The sequence below is a fragment of the Caretta caretta genome, chromosome 1 (assembly GCF_965140235.1).
Source record: "Caretta caretta isolate rCarCar2 chromosome 1, rCarCar1.hap1, whole genome shotgun sequence".
Lineage (NCBI taxonomy): Eukaryota > Metazoa > Chordata > Testudines > Cheloniidae > Caretta > Caretta caretta.
This window is the reverse complement of record NC_134206.1, coordinates 163,100,446-163,123,338: the sequence shown is the minus strand read 5'-3', so window position 1 is coordinate 163,123,338 and position 22,893 is coordinate 163,100,446. Positions and strand designations below refer to the sequence as shown.

Here is a 22,893-nt window from a genome sequence, read left to right as displayed (position 1 = left end):
TTGTACTCAGGGATCAATAACTCATTAAAAGATAAGAATCAAAGGGTAGGAATAAATGGTCACATTTCACAACGGAGAGAGGTAAATAGTGGGGTCCCCCAAGAATCTGTACTGGAACCAGTGCTGTTCAACATATTCACAAATTATCTGGAAAAAGGAATAAACAATGACTTGGCAAAGTTTGCAGACAATACAAAATTACTCAAGATAGTCAAGTCCAAAGCAGACTGCAAAGAGTTACAAGGGGATCTCACAGAAACTGGGTGACTGGGCAACAAAATAGCAGATGAAATTCAATGCTGACAAATGCAAAATAATGCACACTGGAAAACATAATCCCAACTATACATGCAAAATGATGAGCTCTATATTAGCTGTTATCACTCAAGAAAGGTATTATCATTTTCAGAGAACTATCCACATCTGCTCAATGTGCAGCAGAAGTCAAAAAAGCTAACAAAATGTTAGGAACCATAAGGCAAGGGATAGATAATAAGCCAGAAAATATCAATGGCTCTATATAAATCCAGGATACACCCTCACCTTGAGTTCTGCGTGCAGCTCTGGTTGTCCCAACTCAGTAAAAAAGATTAAAATTAGAAAAAGTACAGAGAAGGGAAACAAAATAATTAATGTTATGGAACAGCTTCCATATGAAGAGAGGTTAATAAACTATTTATCTTAGAAAAGAGATGACTAAGGGGTGATATGATAGAGGTCTATAAAATCATGAATGGTGTGGAGAAAGTGAACAAGAAAGTATTATTCACCCCCTTCACATAATACAAAAAACAGGGATTACCTGATGAAACAGGTCAGCAGATTTAAAACAAACAAAAAGGAAGTACTTCTTCACACAACCCACAGTCAACTATTGGAACTTTTTGCCAGGGGATGCTGTGGAGGCCAAAAGTATAATTGGATTCAAAAATGAATTAGATAAGTTCATGGAGGACAGATCCATCAATGGCATTAGCCAAGATGGTCAAGGACAAAACCCCATGCTCTGGGTATCCTTAAATCTCCAAATGCCAGAAGCTGGGACTGTACGACTGTCACTCTAACTGGCCTGTTCTATTTATTCCCTCTGAAGCATCTGGCAATGGCCACTGTCAGAAGACAGAATGCTGGGCTAGAGAGACTATTGGTCTGACCCAGTATGGCCATTTTTATGTTTTTAGATACTGTTGCTACGACATCCTGACATAATTGACCCAAGTAGCTAATCATCGAGATAAGGGAAGACAATTATACCTAGATAATGTATATGAGAGACTATGACTGCCACGACCTTTGAGAATACCATTGAGGCAGAGGAGAGGACGAAAGGGAGCACTTGGTATTGGAAGTGGTTGTGGTTAACTGTGAATTGAAGAAACCTCTTGTGAGAGAGCTGCATCATATCACAGAAATACAAGTCCTGAAGATCAAGAGTCACAAAAACCAAATCTCCAGAATCTAGAGAAGAAATTATAGTCAATAGTGCAAGAGTCACTATTCTGAATCTCACATAGTTGTTACGATACCTGAGATCTAACATTGGCCTCTATCCCTCGCTCTACGGGGGACCAGAAAGTACCTGGAATAGAACCCTTTCCACTGTGCTGAAGTGGAACTGCCTCTGTGGCCAAGAGCTGACCTTCATTTATGATGGCCTTAAATTGTTTCTGATGTTCCTTTGGAAATAGTCAATAAAGGTGTTAAATTTATCAGAGTTTACATCAAGGGAGGGCAAACTACGGCCCGCGGGCCAGATCTGGCCTGTCAGGGCTTTCTATCTGGCCCACAGGATTGTCAGCCCCGCCTTGAGCCCCCTGCCACACCACTCCTGCACACCAACCCCTTGCCTTGAGCTCCTTCCTGCACACTGCACCCCCTCCCACACTTCAACCCCCTACCCCAGCCCTACATTCATGGCCCTACATACAATTTCCCCACCCAGATGTGGCCTTCGGGCCAAAATGACGAGGGAGTGAAAGTATGGGAGATCAAGAATGTGTATGCTCCCTGTAGGAGGAATTTAAGGCCCTCAGAAACTGTTGGAGGTACAGGACCCATGGATCCCAACAAGGCCATAAGGCATAAGAGGAGGCAGTCACCACTGGTCGCTCCAGGTGGTCAGAGGTCGAGGTCACCACTCCTCCACAAGTGGAGAGAAGTAACATCCCACTGAATAAATAGGTGATCCCCAGAGTCGAGAGTCAGAATCTCCTTCAATATATTCCATGGGAATGATAAGTGCTCTCCCTGGATGACAGAAATTAGGGAATCACAGGAGGGGGTGTGTGTCAACAAGAGAAGTACCATCGGTGAGCCAGAGGATCTCGGTACCAAAAGATGTGCAGACGCAGACAGTAGAGGAGACTCTGGTTCACTGGGTACAAACAGTTGTCAAGTCCTGGAACTCCTGCGGTACCAGAAGAAAAGTGCTGGAGCAGGTACAGACTCAGATGGAGCAGTCCACGGTGCTGAAGTAGGTACCAAGGGTACTGAGGAACCAGACCGTGCTGACCTCTTCGTCATACAGTAGCTAGCAGAGGTGGTCCTCCAAAAAAAAAAAAAAAAAAAAAGGATCTGGTACAGAAGAGGCATGGCTCTTAGAAACAGCCTTATACACCTTTGCGGTACCAGACGCACTTGCAGCCTCAGTAACACTCCTCTTGGGGTCAGAGGTCTCCAGTGACAGAGACCTCTTGTAAAGGGGATGTAAGAAATGCTCCTATTAACAGTACTTACCAGCTGTTGGCACTGCAGGCACAGTTGTCGATCCCTCATCCCCCCAAGGCTTTCGGTGACCCCGTGTGACATTCTATACCTTGGGGGAGCATCCTGTAACCCCCATATGCCTCATTTTCATATAATCGTGATCTTACACATAAAGCATACCTTGTAAGGTATCAGGGAAAAGGTTATGATCTGCTGAAAGTCATTTCTCTATCCATATATGCGTACCATTAATGCATATGAAGTTATGAGAATTGTGTAGTATGGTTGTCACTAAAACATGCTGTAAATTGGGGGAATCAGCCAGATATTAGCTCCCCAGAGGCAACAGCAAGGAAAATAACCAACGCCCGAGCGGGGTGTCATACAACCCATCAACAGCCATTGTCCAGCAAGGGAGCTACAATGCAATGACACACCTGCATGAGGCCACACCAGGGGAATTGCTCAACCTTGCTTGGAGAGACTCAGGGTATGTCTACACTGCAAAGTTGCTGACAGAACTTTTGTCTTTCAGCACCAGCAAAGAGCTTTCACACACGCTGACTTTTAGTGACAAGGCTGTGTTGACAGTCTTGTTGCTAAAAGCTGCGTGGTGTAGACAAGCCCTCAGTAATGATCACCTGACTCTGAAGGGGAGGGGGCAAAGACAAGAGGGAGGAAAGGACATGATAAAAGAAAGAGATGTTTGCCATGCTCTTCCTCCTACACCTACAGACACCACACCAAGCAACTGAACCGCTGATCAAAGGGGAGACAGCCTGGCTAAAGAGCAACCAGCCAGCCTGGGGTGAGAAGCATCTAAGTTTGTAAGTGCTAAGATCAGTTTAGAATGCGTTTTGTTTTTATTTCATTTCACCAAGTCTGACTTGCTATGCTTTGACTTATAATCACTTAAAATTTATCTTTGTAGTTAATAAATCTGTTTATTCTCCCTGAAGCAGTGCGTTTGATTTGAAGCGTGTCAGAAACTCCCCATGGCATAACAAGCCTGGTACATATCAATTTCTTAGTTAAATTGACAAACTTACATAAACTTGTAGCATCCAATGGGCATAAGTGGACACTGCAAGATGGAGATTCCTAGGGTCGTCTGGGACCAGAGATATTGGCGAGTATCATTTGGTTGCACAGCCCAAGAAGCAGCTAATATGCCAGAGGCTGAGCTTGAACAGCCCAGGAGTGGGGGTTCTCACAGCAGAGCAGGGTAAGGCTGGCTCCCAGAGTCAAGGACTGGAGGGACCTAGCAGATCACCAGTCCAGATAACACCAGAGGGGAACGTCACAACCAGACCACAAGGTGGACATGATAGTGACTGTCTTATCCCTGGTAGCCTTCAGCGACAAGGACCTGGCAGCTAATGGGGTAGCAACAGTTTTACCCATTGAAGCTCTTAATGACCAGGGTCCAGAGGTGGACGGGACACGATGTAGAGGGGGATTCTTGGAGCTCTGATCAGAAGCTGGTTTCAGGGCTAGCTCCATCATGAGGAGCTTGAATTTTATCTCTCAGTTCTTACAGAATGTGCTTTTAAATGAAGACCAGATTTTACACTTTGAAGGTATACAGATATCCCCAAAGCACTTCCAGAGTGTCCATCCCTACCCAGGAAGGATTCCTGGAAGGAAGAGCAATATTTAAAGCCTGGGAGTCCCAGGATCGGTAGCGTAGCTGGGCGGGGGGAAGCGGGGCAGCAGCCGCTCCCCCACCGAGCACAAGTGGAGCCTTTTTAATGGATTGGCACCTTTTTATTTTTTACTCACCCGGCGGCACTCTGGTCTTCAGCGGCTCTTCAGCGTCAGGTCCTTCACTCGCACACCAGTCTTCGGCGGCACTTCAGCGGTGGGGTCCTTCGGTGCCTTCAAAGACCAGTGTGAGTGAAGGACCTGACTCTGAAGTGCCGCCGAAGACCTGGAGCGCCACCGCGTGAGTACAAGCAGGCGGTGCCTTTATCATCTCCGCTCCCCCTCTGTTTACTCCACCTGGCTCCGCCACTGCCCAGGAAACCCCAGTAATAAGAGTCCGAACATAACCCTGAAATGGGGGGGGGGGCAAGGGGGGAATAAAAAACAGGGAAAGAACAAACAAACAACCTACCTAGAACTACCTACCACCTAACAGTGAGCGGGACTCAGGAAGACCCGGCTGGTGGCTCCTACCCTGCACCAGGCTCAGCTGTTAGTCCTGGCTGGGTTGGGGAGACTGTGACTTCCTCTTCCCCTGCCCGACATCCAAGGCCATGTCAGACCCACCCCCAGATTTCTCCCCTGGCAGTAGGAAGCCCTGAAAACTTCAGTACTTCCTGCACCCATTGCTCCTCAGCTGCGGGGGAGGGGTCTCTGTACAGGAAGCTGCTCCCCCATCCACCCAACACCTGTGCATCCAGACCCCCTCATATCAAGACCCCCCCCGCAAACCTCACACACCTCACATGCAGAACCCCTCTGACAAGCCCCACTCCCCCTGAACCTGGACCACCCCGATGAGCCACCTGCACCTGGATCTCCATCTTACTGAGCCCCAACCAGCTGCACCTGGACTCCCCTGCAGAGTCCCATTACCGCTGCACCCAGAACTCCCCAACAAGCCCTTGGATCCCACACTGAGCCACCCAAACCCAGGCTGCCCCACACAAAACCCTCTCAACCCACATGTGGATCCCCTCACACTAAGCCCCTTCACACTTGGATCCTGCCTTGCTGAGCCTGCCTATGCACACCTGGTGCATCTGGCACAGAGGGTCAGGGCCCTGGGGTGTTTCTGGGGCAGGCCTGGTCCTTGCATTGCGTCGGGGTTGAGTGCAGCCTCACCACTGAGCCCGTGTCCCAGGGGGGAGCTGCACAGTGACCTCCCACCTCTGTGCAGCCAGTGGCCTCTGCTCCCCAATGCCAGGCTGGTACCCCCACCATTATTTGACAAATAAAATTTGCAGAATTTTAAAATATTGTGTTCGGAATATTTATTTTTTTTTGGGGGGGGGGGGGGGCACAGAATACCCTGGGGAGTAATTTTCGTTACAGGCCACGAGTATGTGTAGAGCACATGCACAGGCCGAACAGGCACTGCTACCAAAAATCCCCAAAGGCGTAGGTGGCGCACATGCACCTGAAATGGAGCACCCAGAGTGACATTTCCCACAGAAGAATCGCAGCTTACTTTAAAAGAACATAAAAGTTTTTCATCCTCATGGGTACAGAATAAAGTTTGAAATCGTAAACCCTAAAACCTCAAAACAGCAGAAAGGAAACCAAGAGTAGCCACAGATTTTAAATATCTACGATGAACAACAGCTCATGATTATTTTGGGGCCTGACTCATGACTTAAATGGTTGAGGCTGGTAATGCTGCAAATGCCTGGGAGTCAGGACTCCTACGTTTCTCATTCCATTGACTCTCTGTGTGACTTTAAACTAGTCTCTTAACTATTCTTCAGATTACACATATGTACTCCAAAGTGCTGAATCTTAATCAGAAATTATTTTAAAGGATTTGAATACCTCAAATGAAAAGTTCTATGTAAGTGAAAGCCACAATACATCTAGAGAAATGAATAACCTGTCAGAAAGCTCTAAGTGATTATGTATTCTTAATTTATTCTAATACTTAGATGTTTAATTGCTTCTTAAATACTTGCAAATTCCTTTCAGATACTATTCTGGAAATGTGCTAAATTATCAGCTTAAAAATGTATATTAAAAACATTAAGAATGATGTTGCACATACAAAGATTATAGCATTTTGAAACCTAACATCACAGCAAAACCAATAACCCTCAAATGACCCTTCATTTCCCACTTGCTTTTTGTAAACTTAATTTAAACCATGTAACTGTCAAATAGATTCTTGTGAAACATACTGAACGAAACTGCAAATGTAAAATATGCCACTAGATGGCAAGCATTGGCAAAAATTAATTAGCATCACTGTTGGATTCTTACATGGTACAATTTGAAAGCTGGGTGTGAAGGGAGAAAGATATAGAGATTGGGGCAACAATATTAGAGAAAATTCTATCAACTTGATCCTCTCCATACAGTTCTCCTCTTGAGAGATTTTAGATATTAAATTACAATTAATATTGGGCAAATGAACAGAATGTAAGTTATAGTTTTGTTTGCTTGTGAACCAGGGACTCTTACTAGTTTAAACTTTGTTCATTTTACTTTAAGCCATTTGATTTTGTGGTGTCACATTTCAATGTTTTTGTAAAGCTGTCTACAATGAAATTGTGAAGAATGTATCAAGTAATAATCAGGCCTATACATAACAATGCTCTAAAATTTTAGGGGGCATGGGTAATAGGCAGATTATTCTCTCACTGCACAAAATATATCAACCTGCAGCACCTTCACTGGTTTCCTAGTGATTATTAATTTAATATTCACACAAATATTAAATGCCTTCAGGATTATTAAAGATCTCCTTCTCACTTTTCTGACTACATACTCCTCATATTGCCTTTCCCATACATTATGGTCCTTCAGTATTGACCTCCTCACTTCCCAATCAGATCTCCATAATTTGGGGTTGCTCTTTCATTTGTGTTGCCCTGTATATGCAGAATTCTCTATCTCTAGTAGAAATAAAGTTAATTACGCCTTTTAATCTCTTAAAACCCTTTTCTTACTATAGCTTAGCACAGTTTTGCTCTGTAGAGCATTTTGATACTGTGCAAGGACACAAGTGAAGTACAATGCATGTCTTATTAACAAAGGGCTAAAATGTTCCATCAGCAATAAGCCAAATTCTTAAAAGGTTCAAGTCCCACAGTTTCCCCAATGTAAATCTCAAAAGTGTGTTTAGCAGCTAAAGAACCATAAAAGAGCAGTAGTCGTTTAGACATTTTTATTACTTGCTATATAAGGGGTAAACCTCAATATTGACTACAGTGAATACAACTATTTTAATTTATTATGTTAGATTGCTATACATTTACCTGGACTTTTATTAAATTTGAAAAAATATTTCTAAGTACTTTTGTATACATGGCTTTTGGACAATAGCAGCTTACATATTGGTTTGTAATTATTTGTTTTATTCAATTAAGTATTCAGGGTAATTAAAGAAAATTATTAGGAAATTTCTGCTTTCCTAATAAATGACAAACATGAAATGCTTCAAAGTGAATACCTCCTCCTAGCCCATACATATGTTATCACCACCAGGTCTAATCGCAGACTCTGGAAAGCAGTTTTTAAAGTTTATTTGGTTGTAATATTCTATACACTTTATTTTATATAAGGTTAGAAAAACATTGAAGTGTTAGTCGTGATTTTTTTTTAATTTGTACAGAATGTTTGGTAAGAGTTTTTAATTGTAAACTACAGGTAAAACGACTGTTGACTGAAATCTTAGTAACTGTGATTAAAAGGCAAAACACCCAACAGGAGTGTCTGCTCAAAGAGTCTCTCCCTTGTTAATGAACGTGAAGATATTTTTTCTAGGATCTCAAGGTAAGCAATATATAGCACCTGGTTTGCCAAGGCCATAAAAAGCTGATTCAGGAGACTCGACTCTGCCTCACCCCCTTCTCACCCTTTTCTCTCTTCATAAAGAAAAATTTCATTTTTAAATTCTAACAAAATAGACGAGGAATAGTTTTATTAAAAATTTTATAAACACTCTAAGGCCTTCATGTGGTTTAAGGAAAATATATAAAGTTGGGAAATGTTTTGTAGCAGTCCTTTGTTTATTCCTTAAATGCTCAGAAATGTACAAGCATCTTTGAGATGTTTGTTTGCAAATGACTTGTATTTAAAAGTAAGCCTGATGCAACTGCCATATAACTAGTAAAATATTTGTTATATTTTTATAAATATAACATGGTCATTTATTATCATCACTGGTTAATACGATAAAAAGTCATTTAAGTACAGAATGTTTATGCTAACTGGGGAATTAGTGATCTGACAGTGTTCAAGCAACTTTCTAGTTAAATTCAAACACACACAAAAACCACTACTCCAAGAATTTACAAGAAGAGCCAATGCATTCTTTGAGGACTATTTAAATCAGGGGAAGGCAACCAGTGCACAAGCTGATTTTCAGTGGCACTCACACTGCCCGGGTCCTGGCCACCGGTCCAGGGGGCTCTGCATTTTAATTTAATTTTAAATGAAGCTTCTTAAACATTTTTAAAACCTTATTTACTTTACATACAACAATAGTTTAGATATATATTAAAGACTTATAGAAAGAGACCTTCTAAAATGATTTAAATGTATTACTGGCACGCAAAACCTTACATTAGAGTGAATAAACGAAGACTCGGCACACCACTTCTGAAAGGTTGCCGACCCCTGATTTAAATTGAAGACTCTTTTTAAGTTAATCTAAGCTTAGAAAGGCTATTTTAAAGCTAAAAGATATGTAAGTAAGGAAGTTTGACTTATTTAAAACAGAATTTAAACTCCTATTAAACCCTAATAAAACTAAAGGACTAAACACAAGAAAGAGTTAAAACAAAGGATATTTGAGTTCCCTCCACAAGAACAATATACAGTTACTACCCTGTTCCATAGCAAACAAATTTCATATTCATGAGCTGAAGATACTATCTGAACTGTCCCACGAGGGTCTTAAACCAATGAAAAGGTGACAGCAGCCAATATTTAAATCCAGATGAGCCCTAAAAGGGGTGTGCCTTGCACCTCCAGTGAAACTGTGAAATGTGAAGACTATACATCTCTCTGAATTAAGCAAGCAGCATACCCTGCTTCTGTTTCTTAACCTCAATGTCACTCCGGTCTTAGTCATGCCATCTCTTTCAAGCAAGCAAACGTCAGCAGTGTGACAAAGAAGCAGTAACCATACAGCATCAAGAAGCAATCGCCTTCCAACACAACAGTGCTTCTGCAACGTAATGATATCACGAAGAATGAGAGAAAGTTTACCAAAGCACTGCCAAGGAATCAGATTTATTTTTTTCTTCTAATGATTGTAATGAGATATGGAAATGCTATTTGTAATTTAAGACAGTAACAGCTTCTCCCATTAAGCACCAAAGTGGTTTACACTATTATTCTTGGAGAGGAAACAAACTAATCTTAGTAAAAAGAGAAACAGATTTAATTTGAATATTAAGATTCTTAATATACATTAATTTGTCTGACTCAAGACAGCTGCTAGAATGGCCTCTAAAGTAATTGAATTTAAATATTTAAGTTTCGTAAGACTTAATTAAGATCACTCACCTTTGCCTATTTTTGAACAGTTTAGGTTATCCATGATAAACCATGCAGGACTCACCTACCCTTAAATGAAATTCCCTTGCCCATATATAAACTGTTTTAGTTATGTATGATACTCTAAAACAGGACTCATAAACTAGTTTTGAAAATATCTCTTCAGTATTGACTTATCCAGAGAAGAATGCCCCCACCAAAAACTGGCCCACCCTCTACGGCATAATCTCTGTTAAAAACTCTTCATGGAGAGACAGATAAAAGAGACTGTAACTGAAGTCACAATGGTTTATTATTTGTGTTTTCAATTTTTTGTAAAAAAAAAAAAAACAAAACCACAAAGTTAGTAATTTGATGGTTTTGTTTTTAATCATGATGTCTCATAAGACATGGTGAAGAACCCCATGTGACGAACAGTGGAAGTCACATCCCTAAATTGGCCCTGAGAGACTCTCTCTCTAGACGAACTTTTAGTAATTTTTGGTACATATTAAAATTACTTGGCCCTAACAACTTGGCAGACCTTTCTACCCCAGAACTATAAAAATATTTTGTTTTTTTAAATCATGCATCAAGCTACTTAGTTTAAATCTCTTATGTCTGCAATTGAAGTAGAATGCTCACCTCATCAGAAGAAAGCAAATAAATAGGAGTTAGTGAAGGAACTTCGCTTAATTCACAACTCAGGCCAAGTAAGGTCAGGATCTCCTTAAGAACTTCATATCTCTTGGCATTGCTCATTTTGAGTAAATTAAAATCTTCTTGGGTTTGGGTAGTCAGAGAGGCAATATCCATTTCCAAGTATATCTGGGGAGATGGGAAAAGAAAAAGAAAGAAGTCACTAACACGAAAGACAGCAACTGAGGTAGAGAAAAGCAAAGCAGACCTAAAAATGGTGTGGTATCTATTCACTTACTACTAGCTGAATTTAGTACAAGAGCCATGTAAAATTCAGTGTGACTTGTGTGTTAGAAATAAGGTTATATTTTATACGATGAAGAAACAAGACATATTAATGAATAGGGCTTTGACATCTTAAAAGCCTGTCAAACAGATATATATCCAAGGTGTAGCAAATACTAGTAGAGACCAATGAATCCTTAACTTCCAAGGAGGAGACTAGAGCTATTGGTAAACTACAGTTCTTCTCTTAAAAGTGTGTAAAAATGCCCCTTTCTTAATCAGTTGATCTGTCTCCCGCATGTATTTGGAGTCCATATCTACTTACTGACTAAAAGAAGTTTTTGCTACTTTTTTCTTCTGTTAGCACTATATAAATGAAGCTGCTCTGGATTCCACTCTGGCTCATGAGCCAGTAGAATTCAGTTCTGATTGCAGAATTTTTGTTGGTAGAGATGAACAAGGTAGAAAGAACCCAGCCTGACTAATTCCAAGTTGAATCACAGGATTGAAATTAGAAAAACATCTTTTTATTTTTGAACTGCACTGATTATATCTGGAACACTGACTCAGAAACCTACAATGCCATTTTATACAGAATCACTTTTCAAACTAGAGGTGAACTTTGGGGGCTTGTCTACACAAATCGGCAAGCCAAGCTGCAAATATACAGCACTCCAGCGTGCTGCTCACTAACTGGCCATGTGGACCCTGCTACCACACGGTAAAAGTTCTATTGTGCACTTTGGAAATACTATTTAGCAGTACTTCAAAGACCAATAAATGAAAGCTAATCACAAAACTTTTAGTGCACGGTAGCAGGATCCACAGAGATTTAGTACGTGGCAAACTAGAGTGTTGTACATTCATATCCTACCTTCCTGCACACTAACTCTCCATGTGTACAAGCCTTAAGAAGCAGAGCTGAAATGCAGAGTCCAGCCTAGCCCTCCTAAAATTATATATTGTATCTCACAGAAGTTCCAAGATGTTTAATACATTTAGTAGAATACAAAATGTACATTTGCTTTATTCTACTATATGCAAATACATTTAAATGAAAGTGGCATAAAAATTACTTATACTGTGCTTGCATACATTTTTGCACTTTTTATTTTCTCTATCTATAGTATGCATTATCCACTTTTCTATCATTCAGCCAAATAAATTTATTGAATTAAAGAGGTAATGTTATGAAACTAGACCAGTGCAGAAGAGGGAAATAACTACCCTGTGACTCTGAATATTTAATGGTTGATGTCACTGTCAATACTCTTATCAATATAGCCATGAAGAGAACAACAATACACCTTTTCAGATGCAGACTGGAACTCAAGTAAAAATCATAAATGATATTCTAATCCTTTTAATCGGATTTCCGAAGCTACCCCACATTGCCCTTTTTCTCAGGAAACTCACTGCAGTATTAAATTTTATTAGAGGAGAGGGGTCATTTAAATGCTACAACAAAACAGGTTTTACCATGCAACTTAAAGAAATGGATAGTAACAGTACCTAATCAATTTTCTACTTCAAGTACCCAACACATGGGTGACAGAAATTGTTATACAAAACTGTAACATTTGATCTACATAACCTGGTTTTCCCAAGATGCCATAGTCTTTTGGCAGTGACACTCAGGAGTAATACTGGCAAACGTGTACAGCTTTAAAAAGGATATTTTAATACTGGGAGACATGCAGTAAAGCTGATCATTGCATACCTAAGACACGAAATGTCCCAAAATGCCCTTTTCCATACATTTAGGTGGGAAAGTTATGACAATAGACATATGGGAAGGTGACTGATTAAAAACTGCTAAGGGCGAATCTGACAGCTACTGTAAACAAGGAATGTTGGGATTTGCCTTTGGCTCAGTGAGTTCAAAGGAAACTTGTCATCTCTTCATCCTGTAGAGCCCTGGTGAGGGGAAAGCACCTTGGAGAAGCCCTGATGAAGTTTTCTGGAGTAATTGCAAGATTACTCATATTACCAGAAGAATAAACATCTACACTTAAGTCTTGAGTCCCAAAAAAAACATCTGTCCTATAATTAAAATAAGGGTAAAGGTTGCCCATTTCTAAGGTTTATATTCTTGTATTTCTGTTTCATTTGGTTCTCTACACCAGAACTCAACAAGGTAAGCCCAATAAACTACATTTTTTATTTCCCTCCTTCTATTTTGCTACAAATGGACAAAAGGTTATTTTCCTACTCTAATGACCCGAGTCCCATAATTCAGGAATCCTGTGTACAAATAACTTCAAACTAGGTAAAAAACTCTGCCTCAGTCCTTTGCCTAGCCTACCAAATTTGAGGCAGGTATTCCTGTCTGTGGACTTCAGAGAGGCATCAAAAATGAACTTATAATGGAGGTCAGTTGAAATCTAGGAGCACACCATAATAAGCATGTTATACAATGCAATAAACAACTTAAGTCTTCTTACACACAGTACCTGACACAGAATGGCTTCTCCTCCACAATCTCCATATGGCAGGTGAACAATGATCATATCTTTATCTGTATTACTTAAGTGACTCAACGACTTCACTTGGCTGTGATTTTCTTTAGCCTCTTGCTCAAAAACACTGCCACTGGTCAGAAGGTTTAATTTAACTTCACTGTTATCTGCTTTATAGAACACTAATTCTTGGATGGTCTTCTTCAGTTCACTTTTGCTCCTTATCTGTATACTGCCAAATGTAAAAGAGGCAGAAAGTCCTAAAATCTTCCCACCTCTTGACAAGTAGGTCAGGAACTGTTTGTGATTGTCCTTAGAAATGGGTTCCTCTGTGGCAATAACCAACAACAATGAGTTATCAAGCCAGGGAGCTTTCAGAACTTGTTCCTCTACCAGCTGGTAGATGGTGTAGCTGTCTGTATGAATGCACTCCTTGAGCACTGATTTTATCTTCTCAAATTTGATTTTCATAGGGTCAGAGCCCACATAAATTAAAACATTGGGAGTCTTCCCAGTGAGGTTTATCCTTCTTAGTTCTCTTGCCAGACAGCCATCAGTAACTTCTTCCACGCTAGCACTGCAATCATCAGGAAGTTCTGGAATGTTTTCTGATGAAGCATATCTGACTGACTCAATGGTGCTGTTTTCAAGTTCAAAGCATTCATGGCAGCTGGAAAGGTGCAGGTGGTGATGTTTACCAGTACTTGTCTCCCTTTCACATAGGTTATTAGGCTCATCATGAGACTCACTTCTTTTCTCCAGCCTGGATTTCTCTTCTCTCACCTCCTGGTCACCACCTCCTGTAGAATCAGTTGACGTTGATCCTTGTTTAGTTGCAGCTGCAAATGGAGGAGCAGGGGTCATTTCATCCATGTGTATGCTATTAGTGCTATTCTTCTCTTCTGTAGGTGCAGCCATCCGCTTGAGCTCCTTTAGAGCAGATTCCTGTAAATGGATAGCTGAGAGATTTCAAAAGAAACAAGTTAAAAGCTGTACAAAAATAGCAATGTTGAATGTCACTACCCCTAGTATGTAATTTGGCGTTAGATTTAGTTTCCTGATAAATCACTTACACTAGTCGTTCTCAACCAGGGGTATGCATACCTCTGGGGTACATCAACTCATCTAGATATTTGACTGGTTTTACAATAGGCTACATAAAAAGCACTAAAACTCAGTACAAGCTAAAATTTCATACAGACAATGATGTGTTTATACTGCTCTATATATTACACACTGAAATGTAAATACAATATTTATATTCCAGTTGATGTATTTTATAACTGTATGGTAAAAATGAGAAAGTAAGCAATTTTTCAGTAACAGTTTGCTGTGACACTTTTGTATTTTGATGTCTGATTCTCTATGCAAAGTTTTTAAGTGAGGTGAAATGTGGGGGGACACAAGACAAATCAGCCTCCTGAAAGGGGCACAGAGGTCTGAAGAGGTTGAGAAACACAGACTTACACTCCTAAAAAGTTGCCTCCTTTTAGACACTAAGGCCCTACTTCTCCTGAAACATAAAGAGTAAGTCTATTTTGTAAATCCCTAGGAGAACGTATCTGGCAGTTAGAGACCACTTATGGCTCTTAAGCAAAGTAGGCAGTCATGGGAGGAGAGGAAAGATCCTCTCATGGACCCCTAACTGGTTAAAGGATAGAAAACAAAAAAGATAGGAACAAACAGTCAGTTTTTGCAGTGGAGACACGTAAACAGCAGGGTGCCTGAGGATCTGTACTGGGAACTGAACTGTTCAACATATTCATAAATGATCTGGAAAAGGGAGTAAAAAAATAAGGTGACAAAGTTTGCAGACAATACAAAATTACTCAAAATTGTTAAGCTGAAAGCAAAGAGGTACACAGGGATCTGTGACACACCATGGTACAATCCAGACTAATGAGTAGCTGTGTCACCCCTGCCCTGTAACCTGTGGTGCCCTTTATTATGGTTTGCTGCTCACAAACAGCCTTCAGCATGTAGGCACTCCCAGCTAGGTCAGTGGGTGCTGCAGCCAACCAGATCTTGGTTCTTACCAGCCTTAAAGTTTACCAACAGGTGACCACCACACACTCCCAGCCTCAGATTTTCCCGCAGAAATGTATGTCCTGTGCCGCCCAGCCCCCTCCTGGACAGGGCAAATGTATTGAGTCCATTATTCCCTTAAGGGACTAACATACACACAACTTGTTACCTCACATGGAGTTACCCAGATACTTTAATCTAAACAAACTGGATTAGATAAAGCAATAAAACCAGTTTATTAACAACAAGCAATGAGGCGTAAAATGCTTACTGGTATCTACTTAAGAAACTCTCTTACTTCCAAAACAAAATTTTTTCACCACATGCTCCAGCAGATTACTGACCAAACTCTCAGGTGAGGACCTCTTCCTCAGAGTCCAACCGCTGTTCCTTTGTCTCTTCAGGTACAGCAAATGCGATGGCGGGGGGGGGTGTACCTTGGGATGTTTGTACCTTCCTTTTATAATTTCAGTCCCTCACTTGAGAAACAATTCCAGCTAAGAACCTGGAGCCAAAGAGTCTGTGTGGAAGGATATTCCCTGCTGGCTTTTTCACCTGTTTGAACTTCCTTTATTTTGCTTACCTGCCTGATAACACGGTTTACTTCTAAATGCAAAATTAAGAAGAGCACATATTCCTATGTTTAGGAAAGACACGTTTGCCAAATTCTGTTCGGGCAGGGCACTGGGGTTTGGAACATGTATTACCACCACTATATAGGGAAATCTTATAAGTTCACATACAATGTTGCCACACATTTTACCAGGGCAATAATGAACAGAAAATGATGAGTTTTCAAATGATCTCTTTGTATAAAGTATGCCTTGTTAAGGTAATTACAGCAGAGTGTATTTTGTCACAGGATCTCACAAAACTAGATGACTGCAAAAAAATGACAGATGAAATTCAATGTTGATAAATACAAAGTAATGCATGCTGGAAAACACAATGCCAACTATGCATACAAAATGATGGAGTCTATATTAGCTTTTACCACTCAAAAAAGGTCTTGGAATTATAGTTTTCAGAGAACTATCTACATCTGCTCAATGTGCAGGTGGCAGCCAAAAAAGACTAATGGTTAGGAACCATTAGGAAAGTGATATATAAACAGACAGAAAATATCATAATGCCTCTATAAAAGTCCTTGGTATGCCCACACCTTGATTACTGTGTGCAGTTCTGGTCACACCATCTCAAAAAAGATATATTAGAACTGGAAAAGGTGCAGAGAAGAGCAACTAAAATGATTAGGCATATGAAACAGGTTTCATATGAGGAGAGATTTAAAAAACTGGAACTGTTCAGTTTAGAAAAGAGACAACTAAGGGGGATACGATAGAGGTCTATAAAATCATGAATGGTGTGGAGAAAGTGAATAGGGAACTGTTATTCACATGTTCACATAACACGAGAACCTGAAATAATTAATAGGCAGAGGTTTAAAACAAACATCAGGGACTATTTCTTGAAACAACATACAGTCAACCTGGGGAACTCATTGCCAGGGGATGTTGTGAAGGCCAAAAGTATAACTGAGTTTAAAAGAGAATTAGGTAAGTTCATGGAAGATAGGTCCACCAATGGCTATTAGCCAAGACAGTCAGGAACATAACCGCATACTTTGAGTGTCCCTAAACCTCCAACTGACAGAAGCTAGGACTGGACAACAGAGGATAGATCACTTGATAAATTGCCCTGTTCTGTTTATTCCTTCTGATGTGTCTGGCCATTGTTGGAAGACAGGATATTGAGCTAAATGGACCACTGGTCTGACTCAGTAAGGCCATTCTTATGTTCTTACCACAATCAGGAGTCAAATATTCTGTTCCCAGCTCTGTCAGTGGTTTATTGTAACTTTTGATAATTCATACAGGACAAATTTTCACAAGCGTATGCTAGTTTCAAAAACCTTAGATTTTTGGTGCCTAACTTGAAACACTTAAGATGCGGTTTTCAGAGAGAACAAACCACCATAACTTCCACAAAAGTCAGCGTTAACTGTGGGTACTCAGGATTTCAATTCCATATGAGGGTATGTGAAGGTTTCAGCAAGCCATCCAGGCTTTGGACCCCTTTTCCTGAGAAAACAAGGCTTCCTAACAAAACAGGTTGAGAGCAGCTCTAGCATGGTATCTCTTCTGCTACTCCTGAGTGAGTCTCCTCCCAGATGCATAATCTTTTCAGCTGTTACACCATGATTGGGGAAGGTGAAAAATGAGAAAAGTACCACTAGAAAAATATCAGTCCCCTGAGGGAGAAAAGGGACAGAGACATTGCTCACTGCTGTTCAAAACTGACCGACAAAACCTAGGATTATATTGGATAAGATGGAAGCACTGAACCACACCTTTCTTTATGCCGATGGAGGCAAAAAAAAAAAAACTGACAAGGGAAAAAGGGGATAGAAAAATCTGAACTGCCACTGGTCTGCAGGAGGAGCAGCATAGCCCAAATGTCTTGGGCTGGAAGAGAGGTCAGGACCCAGAAAGCAGGAATAAAAAAAGCAACAGAAGTTGGTTTAAATTAACAAAAAAAAAGTGGAAGTGCAAAGAAAGTAAATGTATTTCTGAGCAGACGAAATAGGAAGAACAAGGGAAAAAGAGGAAGAAAAGTTACTATCTTTGTGATAGGTTTCACGAAAGCTTATGCTCAAATACATTTGTTAGTCTCTAAGGTGCCACAAGTACTCCTTATCTTTGTGCTGTTTATACTAACCTTTCTAGAGAGTTATATAGTAATACCTGGGATACTCTGGGACTTTACCTTAATAAGCTTAAATTTTTGCAGTCAATGGTGGCATTAACTATTGGTTTGTTTATGAAGCAGTAATAACTAGAATAAGAAAAACATTTACATACAGTTTCAAAGATATTCAATTACTTTTTCAACTGTCATTCTGACAACGCATATTACAAATGCAAAAAAAAAAAACCTCAGAAACAGCAGTCTAAATACATTTTTAAACATTCTTTATATTTGGCATTAAATTTAAAATACAGCTGCCCTTTAAAATGAGACTGCCTCTGATGACAGTGTAACAATTATTCCTATGCCAAAGTAAAAGCATATATTTTTGTGTTTAGATGCACTGAACTCATTAGGAGACTTAGAATAAGTGAAACAATAAGATACTTCACTAAAACTGAAGTGTTCTGTGAAGATACTTACAAACAATCTTTCGTGGCACCATTCCATTATCCATTTGAAGTCTGTCTTCCATGAATGCTATTCCAAGGTTACTGAAGTTATCCACACTTGCTTCAGCAATTAATTTATAAGGTTCTCCGGGTTTATAGGCCAAAGGTGAACAACAGTCTGACCACTTTATAACCTAAGAAGATAAAAAACATATTTTCCCATTCTAAAGAAGAGGTCAATTAAAAAAATACAATTCCATGAACATGCGTTACTAAACAAAGGTGATATTTCTACCCTGAAGAGTTTATAGTCTAAAAAGAGACAGTCTAAAATATTCTCTGTTGCAGAAACAGAATATTAACTTAAACATAAATAATAAAGTTAGCACAATTCAAACACTCTGTGACAAACATCAGTTCAAAAAGGACTGATCTTTAAAAAAAAATTCTGTATCCCAAGGGAGATCACTGAATATATCATTTTCAAAACCAGTTTCCTTAAAACCATGTTGTCTCTAAATAAAAAAAAAAAAAAAAAAAAAGTAACCACTGCAATTAATTTTACCCTGGAATAAACACAGATAGAGTTCCCAATTCCAACTGACATTTCTGCACATAGTGCATCCTCTGTGGCTAAGAATGTCAGTACATAAGCTCAAAAGTACATCCAAAACAATCTTATCAAAGAAGGGTCACGTCTTGTACGAAGTATCAGGTGTTACCTAACTTCCATTCAGTCTTGACAAAGGTAAACAAGAGCACTTCTAAACAGTTCTGAGAAGAAAGAAGAGTGGAACAAATACTTCTTTCCCAGAGATCAAAGCTTCGGAAATCCTGGGTAGCACACACAAAAGGACTTCCTAGAGTAAGCAGCATGGAAAGCACTGTATTCTACAGCTGAAGCTCTTCACTTGCTCTAACACTTAAATACACCACTGACATGGCCTTTCAAATACAAAAATTACATAACGGATTCAGGGGCAAGCAGCAAAAAGTAAGCCACGTGGATTAAATTAGTCAGCAAGTCATTTTATAAACTTTTGAAAAATCTCCTATCAAAGGGAGAAAAATTCTAACACACAAAAGACGCACAGTTTCAAGCCTCTTTTATTCTTAAGATAAAAGCACTACAGAGAAAACATCTTCAAGGCAGAAAGAGACCCTACATACATGTTAATAAGTTTACCAGAGTTCACTCCAACCCTAACATGGGCTCTGGCAGGAGCAGTCCTTCAAACCCCTACCCAAGGGGTTTCCTTGTGTTTTCAAGTTCATCACAGCTTAAGCTCAACACTAGCACAGAGTCTTAGGGGACCTCAGTAGGTCCATTCTTTCCAAACCCTTCCCTAAAGAGGGAGGCCCTCCACAAACCAGGGGTCCTGTCTGTTTGCTGGATCAGGAAGAAGGTCCTGAACTTGTATAAAACCAGGCTATTTATCCAAAAATCTGGCTTTTGTCTGTTGGTCCCTGTAGAATCCAGTTTGATCTAGTATATGCAAATCTCCCCAGGGTTTGGCTTCAAAGGGCTGACAACCAGCGGAATTATATTAGCATTCCCCTCCCCCTAAAAGAGTTACATAAAACTCTAAAATAACACATACACAACTGCATTTTTCACACAATGGACCCCAAAGATATTTAACCTAATTCAATAAAGTTTATCTTAATTCCATAAGGTTTGTCTTTATCACAGGATATTGTCCCTGTCACATTTCTAATACTTCTACTTTATATTTTAGTGTCTTTTATCCCTGGAGGACCTCAAAGCACTTTATAAACATTACAAATTTAGCTTCAATACTTTACTCATCTATCTTACAAAGGGCATTAGGGCAGAAGCCTGACTGGAGACAGGAGCCCTGGTGTGTGGTAGCCTTCCTTAAACTACCAAGTAAGGGAAGGTGTGCACCAGACCCTGGGGTTGATTGAGGCTCAGAAGCCACTAGTTAGGAGGATGGGAAGTGAAGTGAACCCACTCATTACTGATGAGCTCACCGCCAGGAAGGAGGAGCTGCCCATAGGGGTAAACTGAGAGCAGCATCTGAGGGGCCCAGACCACACAGGCAGGAAGTAGTGGAGAAGCTTCTGGGAATCTGTGCTGCTCTGAGTGAATAAGCAGAAGCTTCCTTAATGTAGTAATAATGCTCTGTAACCTTGGAGAGTCTGGAGAGATGGAATGGCAAAAGTAGTGAACCTTGGAGTTTGAATTTACTGGAGGAGGTGAAGACTGTGGAGAAAAGAGTTTTAGGGAGGAGTCTCCCTCCCTGGGAGCTCTGCAGGTAGTAATATCATCTATGTTGGAGTGAGGTGTGATTGGTATGGAGTCTCTCTTTCCTAGTGGGAGTTCATGAAGTTTAAACAGAACTTTGAAGTTGAGAGTGGTTGGCACTGATGAATTTGGAGAGGAGCTCACCCTCTCCCCTTTGTAGACAGCTGCAATATCACAGCAGTGATCGCTTAGTGGCAGACGAGATGGAGTGAGGAAGGAGTCCTCTCTCCCACTTTTTTGAGAATAGCAGGATGGCCCCGATTTGAAGACAAAGCTCTACTCCACCCTTCCCTCAGTTGTGTGTGGTCTTGCAGTGGGTAGGCATTTGTCTTAGAGATTGTTTGAGGAACCCATATTAATGATAAAGCCTGAACAGCACATTTTGGCCAGGTCTTTAATGACGCCCCTCAACCAGTTTTTTTTTTTTTTAAACCTAATTCTACTATAGTAGATGAAAGGAGGAATCCTCTCTCTGATTTACTACTCTGGCCTTCAATAGCAGACACCGATGTCTTTTATTTTAGCCCAATGACAGAAAACAGCTTCAGAGGAAGATCTTCTCCCCACTGAAGTCCTTCAGCAGACTCCTGCTTGGTGGTCTTCGGTCTCAACTAAATTATTGACAGTCATTAATCACACTAGAAGGATTCAGGCTGGCTGGAAGTTTAGTATCATAGTTCCTATTTTTAAAACAAGGGAACAGAAAGATTTCCGCTTCATATACCTATCGATCTGTTAGATGTGGCAGGGAAAATTTAGTCTAGATATTTACTATCCAAAAATGAAAATATGGGCTTTAGAGGCTTGTTTACTACATGAAGAACAGTCCAACTTCAGGACTGGTAGAGCCAGAATTGATAACTGTTTTATTCTAGTATATATTATTTATAACTATACTGTGGTTGAGAGTACTAACTTGCCACTTTCATAGATCTAAAGATGGCATTTGATTCTATTAACCAAGATAATCTTTGGGTGAAATTAAGAATGATCATGTCACCTGGCTGTTCACTTCTCCAAGTTCCAAAGCATGCACTGCCATGACCAGTCTTTTCAAGGAGGTTTATTTCTTAAATACAGGTTATCAAACAAACAGAAAATAGTCTTAACTCAGGCCTTGGCCCCAGGCTTCAGGGATACCCCGCCAGGGATCTCTGGCATGCCAGCTCCTGGCAGTCTCCCAGTGTCAGTCAGCTGTGCTTCCTTCCTGGAACAGAAGCCAGAGGGCTGCTTCCCTGAGCTCCTGGCCCATTGCTCCAGGGACTTATCACAGGAGCTAGCTCCACTCCACTGTGGCTTTCCCTCACAGGGCTCAGCCTGTCTCAGGCCTCTCCCCTTCCAGCTGCCTATTAGTAGCCCTTTATAGACCCAGGTATAGCCCAGCCCTCTTTAATTAGCTAGATTGGGCTCAACTGATCCAGTCTATTCACAAAGACCAGATACCTGTGATAGATGGGTATCGATCTAAAACTTCAGTATATTTTGGAGAATCTACAGGAAGGCAATATAGCTAGGGTAAGAACTAAAGTCAACATTGAATACATTAATGTTTTCCCTGCTTCTCAGGGAGTAAGTCAAGGATGCCTTCTAGCACCTCTTCTTTTCAAATGTATATATTCACAATGTGATGTATGTTTTAACGGAAGATAATTTTTCTCCACTGCAAATAAAGGGTATCCCAGCGTTATATACTAATGACAAGGCTGTTTTATTGCAAACTTTAAGAGGCCTCCAACTGTTACCTCATTTTTCTTCTTATTGTAATTCTCAATATATGGTTCTCAATTATAAGAAGGCCAAGGTCATGATTTTTTGGATTATCCCTCCACATATTGGGCTGAAGACAGAAAATCACCTTGCAGAACAAGTCTTTTCTTTTACTTATTTAGGAATAAAGTTTCATCATTCAGGCTGTTGGTCCCCTTATCATAAAGGCTTAAACAAAAGATCCTTAGCTCTGCTCAAGGTGTGCTCTGTTTTACACACTCATACGGTGGGAACAGAACAGCCCCAGTGCTAAGAATTTTTAATGCTAAAGCAATATCGCAGAGCTTTTATGGGGCCAAAGTTTGGTTCAGAGGCCAAATTTCAGCACTAGAAATTGTTTCAATAAAACGTAGATATGGAAAAGTTCCTTCACATCTTTGTTTTTAGCCATATAAATCTGGAGTGCTGGAAAATCTACCTC

The 22,893-nt window shown here is 40.3% G+C and overlaps 1 protein-coding gene across 2 annotated transcripts in view; it reads right to left on the bottom strand.

The window, feature by feature from the left end:
• Nucleotides 1-22,893, bottom strand: part of HLCS (holocarboxylase synthetase) — a 216,857-nt gene that overhangs the window by 174,479 nt on the left and 19,485 nt on the right. For both annotated transcript variants that reach the window (XM_075132835.1, XM_048867137.2), the window contains exons 3-5: nt 18,468-18,630; nt 13,266-14,230; nt 10,534-10,716 (exon numbers count right to left, since the gene is read on the bottom strand). In XM_075132835.1, the coding sequence (XP_074988936.1) occupies nt 10,534-10,716; nt 13,266-14,230; nt 18,468-18,519 (1,200 nt within the window). In that variant the 5' untranslated portion in view covers nt 18,520-18,630. The remainder of the gene's footprint in view (nt 1-10,533; nt 10,717-13,265; nt 14,231-18,467; nt 18,631-22,893) is intronic.